The sequence below is a fragment of the Ammospiza nelsoni genome, chromosome 1 (assembly GCF_027579445.1).
Source record: "Ammospiza nelsoni isolate bAmmNel1 chromosome 1, bAmmNel1.pri, whole genome shotgun sequence".
NCBI classification, from domain to species: Eukaryota; Metazoa; Chordata; class Aves; order Passeriformes; family Passerellidae; genus Ammospiza; species Ammospiza nelsoni.
In genome coordinates, this window is record NC_080633.1 from 137,429,768 (window position 1) to 137,445,194 (window position 15,427).

At 48.5% G+C, this 15,427-nt stretch overlaps 1 protein-coding gene across 1 annotated transcript in view; it reads left to right on the plus strand.

Annotated features, from left to right (window-relative positions):
- The first annotated feature begins 816 nt into the window (after positions 1-816).
- The window catches only part of EXT1 (exostosin glycosyltransferase 1), a 177,065-nt gene continuing 162,454 nt past the window's right edge, over positions 817-15,427 (plus strand). The window contains exon 1 of the mRNA XM_059477845.1: positions 817-1,987. Within this exon, the coding sequence (XP_059333828.1) occupies positions 1,041-1,987 (947 nt within the window). The 5' untranslated portion in view covers positions 817-1,040. The remainder of the gene's footprint in view (positions 1,988-15,427) is intronic.

Here is a 15,427-nt window from a genome sequence, read left to right on the forward strand (position 1 = left end):
CCGGCTCGGGGCACGCTCGGTCGGGGGCTGAAGGCTGCACTAGCAGGGGGGCGAAGGAGCCCCCGAGCCCGGGGTGACTGAATGCCACCCGCGGGGCAGCCCCAAGCGCCCAGGCAGGTCAGCGCCACCCGGGAACCCTCAGTGCTGCCTCAGCAGCGGCGCCCCCCGCCCGCCGGGTTATGAATGGGCGCGGCGGAAGCCCCGCCCCCCCGGACGTGACGCCCGCCAATGGGGGCGCGGGGTGCGCGGCGGGGTGAGGTCAGCGCGCGGGGCCGGGGCGGGGGCGGCGCGGGCCGGGTGCGGCGGGCGGGGGTCGCGGCCCCGGGCGGGCGGGGTGGGCGAGCGCGGGGCTCGGCGGCTGCTGCTGCCGCCGCTGCTGCCGCGGCCCGGGGGAGGCGGGGAAGGAGGGAGGGGCGAGCAAGAGAGGGAGGAGGAGAAAAGGAGGGAGGAGGAGAAGAGGAGGGAGGAGGGTCCTCGCCGCCGCTGCTCTGTCCTGGGGGCCATTCAGCGGGAGCGAGGCGAGGAGCGAGCGACGCCCGGGCCAAGCGTGGGGCGCCGGGCGATGCGGGGCTTTGTCAGGCTGCGGCGCGGCGGCCGCGGGCTGTGAGCCGGCTGGGCTGGGCTGGGCCGGGCCGGGCCGGGCCGGGCTGGGCTGGGCTGGGCTGGCGGCGCGGGGCGGAGAGGGGTGGGCGGGAGCGTGGCGGAGCCGAGCGCCGGCAGCGGCGGGAAGGCGGGAGCGGCGCTGCCCGGTGCCCGCCCCGCGCGGGGGGCCGGCCCTGAGTGCATGCGGGGCGCCCCGCCGGGCCGCCGCCGGGCCGCCGCCCGCCGCCCCTGAGACACCGGCGGCGAGAAAGTTGCGGCGGTCGCCCACATGCGCGGCCGCGGCCGGCGGCTTGGGGAACGGCGCCGAGCGGAGGTGGGCGAAGAGAGTTTGAAGCGCTCGCCGGCGGGAAGATGGCGGAGCGGAGCTGAGAGCGGCGCCCGGCGAGCTCGGGCTGCCCCCGCCTTCCTCCGCAGCCCCCCGGACCCCCGCCGGACACATGCAGGCCAAAAAACGCTACCTGACGCTGCTCTCTGCCGGCACCTGTCTTGCCCTGCTGCTCTACCTGGGAGGTGTGCGGCTGCGGGCGGCCCGGCACTCGCCGCCCGGTAGCCGGCATGGCCCGCGCCCCGGCGGCGCCGAGCGGCCCTGGCCCCGCTTCCCCGACGCCCTGCGGCCCTTCGCGCCCGCCGAGCGCCCGGGCCCCGAGGGCGGCGGGCGCGTCTCCCCCCGTCAGCGGCGGGACGCCAGCGCCGGCCTCTACCGCGGGCGCCGCTGCCGCATGGAGTCCTGCTTCGACTTCGCCCAGTGCCGGAAAAACGGCTTCAAGGTCTACGTGTACCCGCAGCAGAAGGGGGAGAAGATCGCCGAGAGCTACCAAAACGTCCTGGCCGCTATCGAGGGCTCCCGGTTCTACACCTCGGACCCCGGGCAGGCCTGCCTTTTCGTCCTCAGCCTGGACACGCTGGACCGAGACCAGCTCTCGCCCCAGTATGTGCACAACCTCCGCTCCAAGGTGCAGAGCCTCCACCTGTGGAACAACGGCAGAAACCATCTAATTTTTAATTTATACTCCGGCACCTGGCCCGACTACACTGAGGATGTGGGGTTCGACATTGGCCAGGCTATGCTGGCCAAAGCCAGCATCAGTACTGAAAACTTCAGACCCAACTTTGACGTTTCTATCCCGCTCTTTTCTAAGGATCACCCTAGGACAGGAGGGGAGAAGGGATTTTTGAGGTTTAACACCATCCCTCCTCTCAGGAAGTACATGTTGGTATTCAAGGGGAAAAGGTACCTGACGGGGATAGGGTCAGACACCAGGAATGCCTTATATCACGTCCATAACGGAGAGGATGTTGTCCTCCTGACCACCTGCAAGCATGGCAAAGACTGGCAAAAGCACAAGGATTCGCGCTGCGATCGAGACAACGCCGAATACGAAAAGTAAGTGAGCGGTGCCCCTTTCCCGTGCTTGTGTCCGCAGGGCATGCCGGCGTGCCGCCGCCGCCGGGCAGATGGGAGCAGATGTGTGCCGGTGCGCTGGCGGCGGCCGGAGGAAGGCGTTCCTCGGTGCTTTGGGCGAGCCGGTGCCTTCATCGCTGCTTTGGGCGAGCCGGTGCCTTCTCCCGGCACCCGTGAGGCGGCCGGCCGGCTCCGTGCTGCCTCGGCCGGGGAGCTGGCGCGGCGGCACTGAAGGGCGATGCTGTGTCCTGCCCGGGGACGGTGACCTGCATGCGCAGCCTGATCGCTTTCCAAACCTTGCCAGCGGCCGGGGTGCTCTTGGAGGATGCGCTGGCATTTGGCACTGCTTTTTGTCCCCCAGTGCCTCTTAGGCCAGATGCCCTGTGCCTTCCCTGCCCTGAGACAAAGTTTGTACGTGTCCTCAGGTCTCTCCAGGTCGCATGTGAGCCAGGCTCCCAGAGTGGGTTTGTTGCTGAGGGTGATGTCTGGGATGCGCCCTCCAAAAAGCACTGCCTGGCGTTTAACCTGTGTCTGTGTATCTCCACAGACAAGTCTGTAACTTGCCTTGCCGTGTTTTTCCTCTCAGTTCAAACCAGCACAGTATCAGTGAAAGAAGGAGTGTTGGCTGTGTTTGTGTCCTGTGTCTGAGTTTCTGGTTTTCACATGTGAGAGGATACACCAGTGATGCGAGCTCAGTGTGTGCTTTCTGTGAATGCCTGGTTGCTTACCTTTCCTCGACTTTTATTTGTTGGTAATGTCACTGTGAAGCCAAATTTTGTCTCGCTGTGCTGCTGCCCTTGTCTTCCAGTCTGCTTTTTAGGTTTGTATATATAGCTGCCGGGAAAATCGCTTCTGGGAATTACCTCCAGGATTGCGATGCTGACTAAGCCCTTTGCAGCTGATTAGTTTATTTAAATGCCGACCACCGCTATGTTTGCTGCAGAATAGGTTCCTGTATATGAAGTTTTTCACATGAGAGTATTTCCTGGGTAGCACGGATTACACGCTGAATTAAAACAGACCAGCCGTACAGCAGTGCGTGGTGTGCAGTGGAGATGCACCCAGAGCTGCCAGCGGCTGGAGGGTTTTGTGGTGCACAGGGGAACGTGGGTGGAAAAATACTTCTGGAGAGCATTTGGGAAGAAACTACGCTGGCATTAATACTGGTGAAAATTTCCGACTGGCTGCCTGTTTCTCCACCGAAACTATCCCCGGGGGTTGGGAAGAGACCGGGAAGGTTAGCATTGCAAAGTCGAGAAGCCTGCGTGAACTCTGCTCACCTTTTGGTTACTGTAATTCTGCTGCAGAGGGGGAGGAAAGAGCAGTGCAAATACTCAGTGGACTTTTAATCCCGTTCATTTTCAGGAAACTGATGGGCAAATGGTGAAATAATGCACATGTGCAGGTGATACAGCGTCAGTGCCAAATGATCAGTAGAGATACTAAGCTAAGCTCATGTTATTTATCACCTGGGAGTCCCTTTGGCTTGTGATCTCCTTCAGGGAATATATGCTTTGTGGGAAAGAAGGGAGACCTGACAGTTGCAGGCTTTCAGGGTGTATTGGTTTTTTGGTTTTGGATCTGGGCAATTGGAGCTAATTTACAGATGGGGGAAAATCCTGTTTATTTGCTGTATACTACAGTGTGTGTGCTGTCAAGTTGTCATAAAACCAAACATACCTGCCTGTGGTTTCACAGGTGTGAGTCTGATTTTTTTTGCAACTATACCATTTGGTCTAATAAAAGATAGACCTCTCCCTGAGAGTTCTGCTCCCCCTAAGTGTCTTTGCCACTTATTGTGGTTGTCTATAGCAGCCCTCGGGGGTAGGATAGCATGCACCCAGCTGTACACAGTCTGCCACGCTGTTCATACAGGACGCACACTCGCTGCTAGGATGCAGCTGGATCTGGGGTGGGGGGCTTCAACATTTGTTGCAATGCTGCTGTTAAAAGACAGGAACTAAAAACTGATGCTGTCAAGAAAATAAGATTACGCCAAGAACTGAGGCAAGCTCAGTCTGTGGTCAGGCTGCTGAGGTGGAGGGGTTTGCTCTAGTGGACTGCAGCAGATGTGCAGCTCTTTGACCCCGCATCTTAGGGGAGCGAGGACGCCTGACGGGGTGTGCTGCTGCCCCTTCCCCTGGTGCCTCGGTGCCGATGCGCAGCCGAGTGTGCCATCTGCTGCTCTGCCAGCGCCGCGTCCTGCCAGCCCCTGTGTCTTCTGCTGCCTCCTCTGTGCCCGCAGGGACCGTGCCTGGGGCTCCACTCCCTTCATAAAGTCTGCTAGGCTCACATCCCCAAGGTAGCATGACACAGCTGTCCAGTTGAAATGCTTCTGTGCTGATGTGTAACTCAGATGTGAAAGCTGTGGGAAGAACTCCATTTTTCATCCCACATAAAGCAGCATCCGATCATCAGTGAGGCTGTAGTGCTTGGAAAGAAGTGTCTCTAAATATATCTGGGCCTTGAAAACTGCACATGGAGTGGCTCTTGTGAGGTATTTGGGGCTTGGATTTAACAACGCATCTTCAAGGTTTTAATAAAAAAAAAGGAAAAACATACTCTCCAGGATACGTCTGTTGGCATATCCATATACAATTGGCAGTTGCATGTTGTGCTTTTCTGATTTTTCTATCCTCTGCTGTGATACTTACACCACTTCATGTGAAAGACAGTAGTGTAGGTGCCCTGGCCATGGAGAGCTGGTCTTGGGATACCAGTGCTTGCCAGGGTGATGTATGAATGATTTGGTCTAGGTTAGAGGCCTTGCCAAGCCAGGTAGATTAGGTGACCAGATTTTAAAACGTGCTGACCTTGTGTTAGCAGGGCAGTGGTGTTATGATGTGTTGGGTGTGGGGCTGCACAAACCAAATTAATTTGTGATGGGGTTTCATCTAGAGTGTAACATTTGATATTGGGTTCGCATGAGGTCCACCTGTCTGCTGGATGTGGTGTTTCCTCTCTAGGAGATTGAAAAGGCCAAGCAAGGTGACTTCCTGACCTCTGGAAAAATGTGTAGAGTGTCTTTCTTTGTTTGGGGAAAGCATGGATGGGCATGTGTGTATTTGACTGTCTCTGTGAATTGTATTGAAAGATCCATCTGTATGTCACAGCTAATTAATTTGCATCCTAGTTATGCATCTCAGCAGATAAAGCTGAGGCAGACTAAAATGAATTACATTATCATGATTAGACCGCTGGCAAACAGGATATAAAAGAAAACAAAGAAAACCTCTGGTTTTCTTTACAGTGTCCTTGGTTGTCAGAGGTGGCCTTTTTCACCCAGCACTAAGGCAGCTGGGCTTTCTGAATTCCTCCACAATAAGATTTCAGCCTCAAGCTTTCCATTTCACAAAGGGTTAAGGGAATAAAAGCTGCTGCTGCTGAAGTTTGAAGACAGCCTCTTAAATATTTAATGACGGTCTAAATATATACATATGTACAATGTGTTTTAAACAAAGGCAGAATTCATATACAGGCTTAACTGGTTCCAAATAATTACTTTTTGGAAGGTAATATAAATGACTGTGGATACCAAAAGAAATGGAGGAATGTGATGTTCTAGTGAAGCCAGATGCAGAGAAGAAGTTTGCACCAAAATGAGAATCTTTCTAGGAAAGTAAAATAATGTCTGTGGTATATCCCCTGACCTGCAGCAACCCTGCCCTCGGAGGATGGAGAGGGTAGCAGAGATAGTATCAAAAAGCATAAGGTCTCACCAGAAGCTCATGCAGAGAGACTTTTTCCTCATCCATGCTTGATATCTGAAGTTAATGATGAGAATGAAGCAAAAGGGGGAAAAAAAAAAAGGAGTAGAATGTAGAAGGAAAAGTGAGAAAAAAAATGTGTTTTTGGAGAAAAGTGAGCTATGGTGGAGGACAAATAGGATAATGAGGTGTTCTTTATGGACTAGGTTTTTGACTGGTCAGTGCTCAAAAAGCCTGTGTGATCATGACTGACCTGAGAAAAGGAGGTAAAACATGCAGGACCTCATGAGTGGGACTGGTTCTGCCGGAGGAGGTTGGAAGCAAGTGGTGGTGGAGGAGGAGCCTATGGCAGGAGCTGCTCACGGATCTGCCTGGGGCTGTGGGTGCTGGCAGAAGGGGAGAGCAGCAGCACCTTACACTCTGCATGCTTACACCGGGGAGACATCTCTGCAGGGCACACAGTAGCACTAGGCAGGGCTGGATGTGTGCTTCTACAGGAGAATGTACCCAGCTGAACATTTTCATTGGTGCCTGGTACCCGGTAGGTTTACCTGGTGTGCACTCTACTGGTGGAACATGGGCCAATCACAGCTGAACCTGCCACCCTTGAAAAGCATGAGTGATGGTCACTCATGCAATAGGCACAGAATGGGAAGAAAAGCAGGTTTTAGTTTTGCTTCCTTCCCGCTAGGAATAAAATACACATACTGAAAAAAAGAAGTGGTAGAAGTACACATGAGGGATGACTGCCACTCAGCAGACTGGCAGGAGAATGTGAAATGAGGCTTAGGCTTGCCCGTCCAACATGTGATGATAATGTGAATGCTCCATATGCATGTATGTGCATGTTTCAAACAAAGGTGAAATTCTTGTACTTGTAATATACTGAGCTTCCGTGTATTGTACTAAAATACAAATGTAAATGCCACACTTAATCACTCACTGGATTATTTTTTTAATTATCTAAAAGCCTTCACAAGGCAGCTCATTTGCAGCTATTTAGGATGGGTCTGAGAAGTCACCCAGGGTCAGGGTGGTTGTTGTTCAGGACATCTGAAGTGAGATGGGGACCAGTCAGGGCATCTTGTATATCACCAGGCTGTTTTGGGAGCTTGGATAAAACTCAAAAACTACTGAGACTGCTGGGCATTTTCCCAGAGTAACTTGGCTCCTACAGAGACCTGTCCCCACCAGACTACTTTTAAATATTGATTTTTTGAGGAACTGGAAATTTGCCTGGTTTACAATACATTTATCCAAAGTGCAGTAAACAGGTAAATAACAATGAATGTCTGAGAATATAGGACTTGCTCTATTGTGTTCTTCCTCTTGCTCTCTGTATGTATTGCAGAGTGTCCTTATGTGCCTGTTATTGCTGATTTAACGCAAGTAGGGCCCTGAGGGGTAGGAGCTTCCAGAGGCTCCAGGCTGATGCCCTGACAGGAGCTGGGAGCAGGGGCAACAGGGGCATCCCTGAGCTCACAGGCAGCCGTGCACTCCTGAGCCTGGCCGCTTGCAGCAGGCTCTTCCCTCGGTGGATCCGTGAGGGGGAGCGGGTGGATCTGCGTGGCGCGGGTAGATTCGTGTGTGGGAGCAGGTGGATCCATGCATGGGAGCAGGTGGATCTGTGTGGGAGTGGGTGGATCTGTGTGGGGGAACGGGTGATCCGTGTGGCAGTGGGTGGATCTGTGCGGGGCAGCAGTTGATCTGTGTGGGGGAACAGGTGATCCGTGCGTGGGAGTGGCTGGATCCATGTGCGTGTTCCCGGTGTTCCCGTTGCTGGGCACTGCCGCGTGTGTGGCCGGGTTGCAGGGTCAGGCACTGGCAGAGGAGCCCACCCTGCCCGCGGGCCTTAAACCAGGCGCCCTCCTAACCTCAAGTAATTAAGTTTTCTTGTGGGGTGAGTTATTATTATAATTGGTTGCCCCAGGCCTTTCTGTGTCTTTCTATGAAGCATCTCATATGAGGCTGTGTGGTGACAAAGCATTACAGTAGATGGGTGATCTGGTCTGCAGCAGATGTTTTCTGCATGCAGAATGTATGTCAGCACAGCTTTCACAGCTCAAGGGGCTCTGCTTTTATTTTTCTTGCCCAGGAAAATTGATCTAGGATAGTTTATCGATAAATACTCATCATCGAAGAGACACTTGATGACAGAACAAAATTCAAAGAAAAAGATTATCTGAATCATCATTTTAAGTAGTATTAATCTGGAAACAAGTAGTTTCAAGGGCTTGTTGAACCCAGATCAGAATGGAGCTGAGAGTAACAGTTCCAGCTACCTATTTTGGCAAGAGAAAGTGCTCTTGTGCCTCCAGTGAGGTGGCCTCAGCAAGTAGGTGCTGCAGAGCATCCCTTGGTGTTCCTGCCTTCTTACCCTCCCTGTCTGGGTATTTTACAGGGCAAAGTCTGATTTCTGCAGGATGTTCTGTAGTGGCCTAAAGTAACCACTGAAACTGCTCCTAAGGGAGAGAGGTGGCTGAATTTGGGATTCTCTTGTGAGTTGTGTGCAGCTGCCTGCTGCTCCCTACTGCATTGAGGGTGTTCCTGTTTGCATCCATGCATCTGTGAAGTGTTGCATCTCACTGGGAGAATGGGATGGAACAAGAGGAGTCCCAGCTCGAGACAAACCTGAACGGAAACGACTGCTGCTCTGACTGCTGCAGATAATCCTTTTGCCCCACATATAGTCCTGGAACAGCCTGCAGCAAAGTAAACCAGCAGCTGCTTGCAGGAGAGGGAAGTAAATGAAACTGGTCTGCACGAAGCACTTATTTACTCAACAGATGTGAGTCAAGAGAATGTGCTGTAATCTGATGATTTCTGGAGTAATATCTGTGATTGTTTTCCTTTTTTCTCTGAAGGCTTTCTTTCAGAAAATCCACAGAGTTTTGTGGTCTTGGGTAAACAAACTGTTTTGCTAACCAGAGAAGAATAATTGGTAGGTACATGGACAACTGTCTGGCCTGTGAATGGAGTTAAATGGTGTTCTGAGCTGCTAAGGTGACTGACTTCTCATGGACTTGGCTATATCTAGATGATAATGCAAGATTTATACTCTTGTCTCATGTCATATGGATATTAGTTTAGCCTGTGGGAATGTGTGAGTATAACTTTAGGTTATATTTAAGGTTTTACACCTTTCCACATTTCCATGTATTTGGGACATACAGGTTTCATTGAGCTGTAGATTTGTTCCTGTTCCTGTGTTGACCTAGCTATGCTGTGCTTTTATGTGAGGCTTTGTGTTGCTCTTTTTCAATACAAATTTCAGGAGCAAACAGGACATGTATCATCACTGTTTTGCCCTTAATTTGGGAGCCTCCTCAGTCAACTGTAAGGAGCATTGCTACTATGTAATGCTGATACAAGTCACCCCCAGTCTCTAGAGAAGCCAGGGAGGGAGGGAGCTGTGGCAGGGGGTGCCTGAGATCCCAAGTGTGCACAGGAGCTATTAAAGATTCTAGCCAGAGAATGGTGGGAGTCCTTTCTTCCACTTTTACGACAAATTGTAATTTGTAACAATTTGACAGCTGCACTAGAAGAAACTATCCTGGTAGTGGGAGGGGAGCCCCATAGCCTGGGAGGGTGTTTGAAAGCCAAAAGGTGGGAGATCAGCCTACTGCTGTGGTGCAAGGGGAAATTAGTTTAAGAAATTAATTCCAAATGAGAATGAAAGAGAAGAGATTCATTTCACATGGGAAGGGGGAAATAGTGTTGTAAGTAATACAGGCCCTATCTCAGCAAAATGTTGTGTCTTAACTGCTTTTCTGGGAAAAAGCTAGTATGAGTGCTGCCAGGCTGATGACTTTCCAAGTGCAATCTGATTTCCTAAAATGTTATCATTTCTTAGAACAAAAAAACATAACTGTAAGCCAGTCAGGAGGGTTAGGCCTGCTCAATAATAGGAGAAAGAAGAGGCTGTTTTCTTTAAACATCTTGTGTTTCTGCACTTGTCTCTCCCACCAGTTCTTGCTGAGATTTACCTTCAGTTTTTCAGGTGGTTTGGTGCTGTCTCCTTGGCCAGGATGCTAAATGGAAGTTCCCTGAAAGGTGGTAGGGGTGGGATGTTTGTGTCAGGGAAATAAGGCCCCCATTTCATACTCCAGTGAGACAGACTTCTCAGCCCTCCTGCAGTCCCTGGGAGAAGTGAGGTGCTGGCAGAGCTGTTGCAGGAACTCCTGCCTTCTCTTGCCTGGATGTCTCAAGCCTGCAGTCTGACAGTCAGGATTGCCACTGGCAACCATGCTTATGTTTCCATATGCTTTTAAAATGGAAAGGAGTCATTGCTTTTCCTAGGCATTTTAGAGGTTTACTTTAGTGCTTTATAATGTTTAAAGCCTGCGTAAAACTGAAATACTACTTCTATATCCCCTTCTCAGGAAGCATCAGTGAGCATCGGTCTAAAATTATTTTCCAATAAAAGGTGACAGTTGTCAGAAGCAGTATAAAGCAGCTCTAGCAGCTCTCCTCTGTGTGTCTGGTGAGGACAAATAGCCTCTAAAGCTTTTTTTCTGGGTTTTACTTGTCCTGAGTGAGGACATGTTTGTATATGAACCTTTTAACTCTCCTTGCTTCACTCAACTGCTACCAAAGACCATTGCTTTCCCAGGCACTGAAGCGCTGTTGTTCCTGATCACTTGTCCCAAGGACTCCTGCAGTGCAGTTAGCAAATTCAGTAAAGCTTCTGTAAGTTGACTTATTTCTCCATGATGGTTTCTAGTCCAGAAATACATGAGAACAAAATAATTCCTGGGTTCCTAAGTGAATTTTCCATTTATTCACTTTTTTCCCCCTCTAATATCCTCTTTGTGTTTATGAATGAAACAGAATTAGGGCTAATTTAGTTGATTGGCTGCAAAACAAAAGTATTCAATGCTAAGAATGGGAAATGAGAAGGCCTTTCTGAAATGTTACTTCTTTGCATAATTATAATAGATTATAATTATACATTTGGGTGTTTAGCAGTGGATTTGCTGTAAACACGGTCGTGGGAAATCTCTCGTCGCTCGCTTGTGTCGGTTCGAGTCCCAGTGCGGTCCCGCCAATGGCTGTACCAGGATCCCTCACATCATCTTCTCTTCGGGCAGGGTGATGTGCCACAGAGAATGCAGTCTCCACTTCCTTTCCCAGCTCCTCCTACAAAATTACAGCAGGTCGATATGGCCATGTCAGACTGTTGACACAAATCAATAAGATCAATCATTCTTCAGCTCCTAAACAAAATTGAGAGCGTGATGCTGACGGCCTGCGCGTAGCAGTAAATTCCTAAAGGAAAATTGCATACCGTAGTGTTTGCTGAGGGTATCTGTGGGGGATCCTATCCTGTTAATAATTAGTTCTCTGAGGCTGTAAAAAGGAGCATGGTATAAATAGTTTGCTAGAGCTGCAATGTGTGTTATGACCCCTGCAGCCTTCAGGTTGATGGAGAACATCACCTGACCAGCAGCAGTGTGGGAGACTTTGGGTAGGAATCCTGTTTTTCTTCATTCTTCTAGAAGATCTTGATTTCTGATACTGGTTTTTGCCTGGCAAATAATTGCAGATATTTTATCACAATACTGGAATTCGTGGTGCAGTCAGGTAGTTCAGTGTGTTACTACCAGAAAGCCCATCAGAATTGTAGTTTTTGTAGTAGTGAAGAATAAATTCAGAGACTGCTTCTAAAAATCAGAATCTTTGTCTGAAGGGAGGGAGAAATTTTTGTTACAATGTCTGAGTTTATATCTCTGAAGGCTTGTTTTGGTGTGCCTGCTCATAGGCTCAGTCAGCTGCTTCAGGAAGATAAACGCATGAATGTTTAACTCTTAGGAGTTTGCCACCAACCATTGTGCTGGGTGCTAGCAGATTTTTCTTTTAATTAAATGTAATTTATCTAATCCTAATGGGAAACATAATTATAGGATTTATTTTTTAATACTGTGATTTCAGAATTATTTTATAAAGAACAGTAACACTTCCCCCTTAGGGGCGGTTTAAAAATCAGCAAACAAAATAGAAAAAACTGAAGTACACTTTGCTAGAAGTAATAAATCTCAGACAAGATGCAAAAAAAAAAAAAAAAAGGCAGCTGAAATGTTGGAGCTGCAATAAAGCTGCAAATTAATGATCAGTAGGTTGCTGCTGCAAGAGAGACTGAATGCATTATGGATTTGAGGAGACGCCTATAGCTTATTAAATGCCAGCAAATTTTTGCATAAGCAGTAGAAAACCCTGATCAGAAATTGTAAAAGGGTGTGAACTGCAGCTGGAAGATCCAGTGCCACAGAGGATGTGTGCACCATGTGTATGGTTGAAACATAAGAAAGTGCTTCACAGGATCATGCTCTAAAGTTGCATGCTAAGCTCCTTTAGTTTCTGATCGGGGGGATTTAAATGTTTCAGTAAGGCATGACTGTAGTTGCAGGAAGGGATTTATCATACTTTACATAAGAAGGTGTGTATAACTGTTCAAAATAATTTAAAACAAATAATATCCCTTCACCCTTCCACACTCCCTCACACTTTTTTTTTCTCTAAACTCAAAAGCTAAGACTACTACTTGAATTGTAATGGAATAATATATCAAGTGAGTGATCACATCAGGCATGGACACTTACCAAATCACAGCGAGATAACTGTGAATAACTCTCTAGTTTCAACAATTTGCATGGCCATTAACAATTGATGGGTTTCCCTTAGAACCGCATTATCTGTGGCAGCAGGATCTATTCCTGTGCACTGCTCCTGCATACTAAGTGCCAGACAAATTCTCAAAACTGAGGATAATAAAAAATCTGATAGCAGCGAGGTGAATGAAGTAGGTAGAAATTTCAAGGCAACAGTTTTTGAAGATAGAGAAATATTTCAGGCAGTCCTGCATTTTAGTAACTGTTCTTCATCCCCTGTTCCTGCCTGCTTTTTTACTACAGTTCTGCAAGTTTTACTTCAGGCTGATGTTAGGTTTCTCTTCTCTGCCTGGCATCACTTCAGGTTTGATAGTCAGTGTGGCCTGTGGATCAGTTAAAGTAAGATTTTAAAATGCTTTTTGTTACAGTTTTGTGTTGGATAGTTGTCTTCAGAAGCTTTTATGCATATTTGACAAAAGATAAAAATGGCACTGAATTTAGGTGTCCCAGATTGTTGGGTGGCTCTTTCATCGGAGGGATTTCAAGGAGGTGCCAAAGATGTGCTTTCCTTATTAGAATCATACCACGATTTTAATAAGTGAGCGACCCATCCCTTATTTCTAGTGCTTTCATCTCTGCCTGACAGCATGTCAGTTCTTTCCAGATTCCTCTACCAAGCTGACTTTTCCAGCCCCAAATCTTTCTCTTTTTATTTCTCTTTCTCACCTCTTTCCTCTCCCCCTTTCTCCTCACGGGCTGTTGTTGTGGCAAGATGAAAGCAGCTGAGTGAAGTGGTGGCGGGGAAGGCTCGGGAATCAAAGCACATAAGTGGCTGGAGCTGTGGGAAGGCAGGTGGGTGACACATCAAAGTCAGGGCTACGTGTGCTTGCTGCTCTTACCTCTCCTTGTTAATGACCCCCCCGCCATAAACAGAGTTCCTGGGGTTAATTTGTGAGTTCACATGCACACAAATGCAATTACTTCTCTATGGCCTTCCCAAAATTTACTTGCAGAGACCAGTAATAAAATCTCAGCTTTGTTCCTTGGAATATGGCTTTTGCAGATGTGGTGTGTAAGGAACAAGTACCTAAGCTGTTGATAGCAGGAGGTGGTTGTTCACCTTCAGCTGAGGGTAGCCCATCACCTTGTCCCATCTGCCTGTCAGTGTTGTTTCAGGGTTGCTGGAGGCAGGATGAGAGCTGGAAGGGCTGAGCAGCATCTGGCTGTCCCCAGCTGGGCCTTGCACGCTCAGAGACCCTGAGAAGGTGTTGTCAAGGCACCCCTTGGCTGGGGCAAGGAGCATCCGTCACTCAGCCGCAAATGGACGGTGCTTCCTGAGCTCTGTGCCCGGTGTGAAGGCTCCAGGTACCCTCAGCTCAGTAGAAGCCCCAGACTCCCACTCATCTCTAAACTCTGTGCATGTCTCTGGATGTGGAGCTAACTATGGGGGTGGCTGTTTTCTCAGCTTGCCTCTCCTCAGATCCTCCTTTGTCTTTGCTGTGGAGCTCAGCAGTTGAGTACCTTGAGGTCTGGGTTGACTCTTGCTCTGTGTTTGTGCAGGGGGACCTGGTCCTTGTCTTAAGTGTTTGTGCTAAAGGTGTCAAAAAATCATTGCCATTCATTGACAGGGCTCTTCCTCACTGCCTGCTGATGGCTGTTTCAGTTACTGTTGCTGAGAACCAAAATAATCAGGGCACTTGTCTCTTTACTTTCTGTATCACAACATTAGTGAATTGCAGTGAAAACAGGTTTCCATCTTTTGTTTTATTAGCTATTTCTGATGACCTGTAATAATAACCCTTTTTAGCAAAAAGTTTTTTTACTCTTTCATTTTTAATGAAAATACTTTGACACAGGTCATAGTAAAATAATTCACAGTGTGTGAATTATTGTATTGTTATTACAGTGTGTGTGTGTTGTTTAGGTCTAAAACTGGTGGTATAAGAATTTAGAGATAGTGGTGTGATCCCTGGGTGCTCTGATGGTGTAGTTACTGGTTATAGCAATAGTTGTTACTTTTAACTTTGGTCTCAGGGTAACCATGTTTCACAATAATCAATACACTGATTGCTGTAATTGCAGCTTGTGGTACCCTGGTCTAGGCCAAGAAAGTATGGAATTTAATGAATATTTGTAAACAAACTTGATTAGGAAGTAGGTTGAGGATATGCAGTGGTGGAGGATAGAAGAGACCCATCCTCAGCTTTGATAAATAGAACAGATGGAAACCTGAAAATGAGCAGCAAAGCATGGAAACCATCCCACTGCTGTTTACCTTGCGTTTATTGCTGCACCAGGTCCTAAAAAATCTCTACTTAAAAAAAAAATAGAAGCTGACTCCCCACTGCAATGAGATTTTGTGTACACAATTTCAGTCTCCTCTGCAGAACTTTAAAGTATTATCAGACCTAATGTTGAAAACTGGATTTACAATGTAGGGCTGGTATCAGCCTTAAGTAAAGAAGTGTCTATTGTCACCCCATGATTGAATCATAATGCACTTCAAATGAAAAAGGAAACCACCATTGAAAATGGGAAATAGATTTCATAGTGGTGCCTCTGGGGAGGTGAATGGCTGACATCTGGCAGTTGCTGGAAAGTTGGCTGTGTTTTATTGTCCTTTAGGAGCTGCTTCCCATTTTTGCTGATTATTTGCTCTGGTTTTGTCCACATGTTTCAGATGCATGTCCTTCATCTCAGGTATAGAGGCTTGTTCTACACCTTCTGTCAGGCCATTTGGGAGTGTTTTGTATGAGTCTGGCAACTTAGCAGTAGAAGGGTATGTCAGGTTTTGGATGGTTTCTTTAAGGTTGCCTTTACACCTCCTTGCCTTCTCTCTTCTCTTTCTCCATCGTTAAGAATTTGACTTTTATTTGCAGGTTTTCCTGGCTGAGTGCATGAGTGTCTCTAACAAAAGTAGCATTAAATCCTGCTTACTTCGCTTCTCCTTATTTTTTATTTTTTTTTCTTATTTATTTAAAGCTTTTGGTTATCTGTAAAGTTTGGCATTAATGGAACTGCATTAAAGGGAAATGCATAAGGAGCCTAGGCCGATGAATGGTTGCTCCTGCTGCAGGAGCTTGGAGGGGAGGGGGTCTCTCAGCATC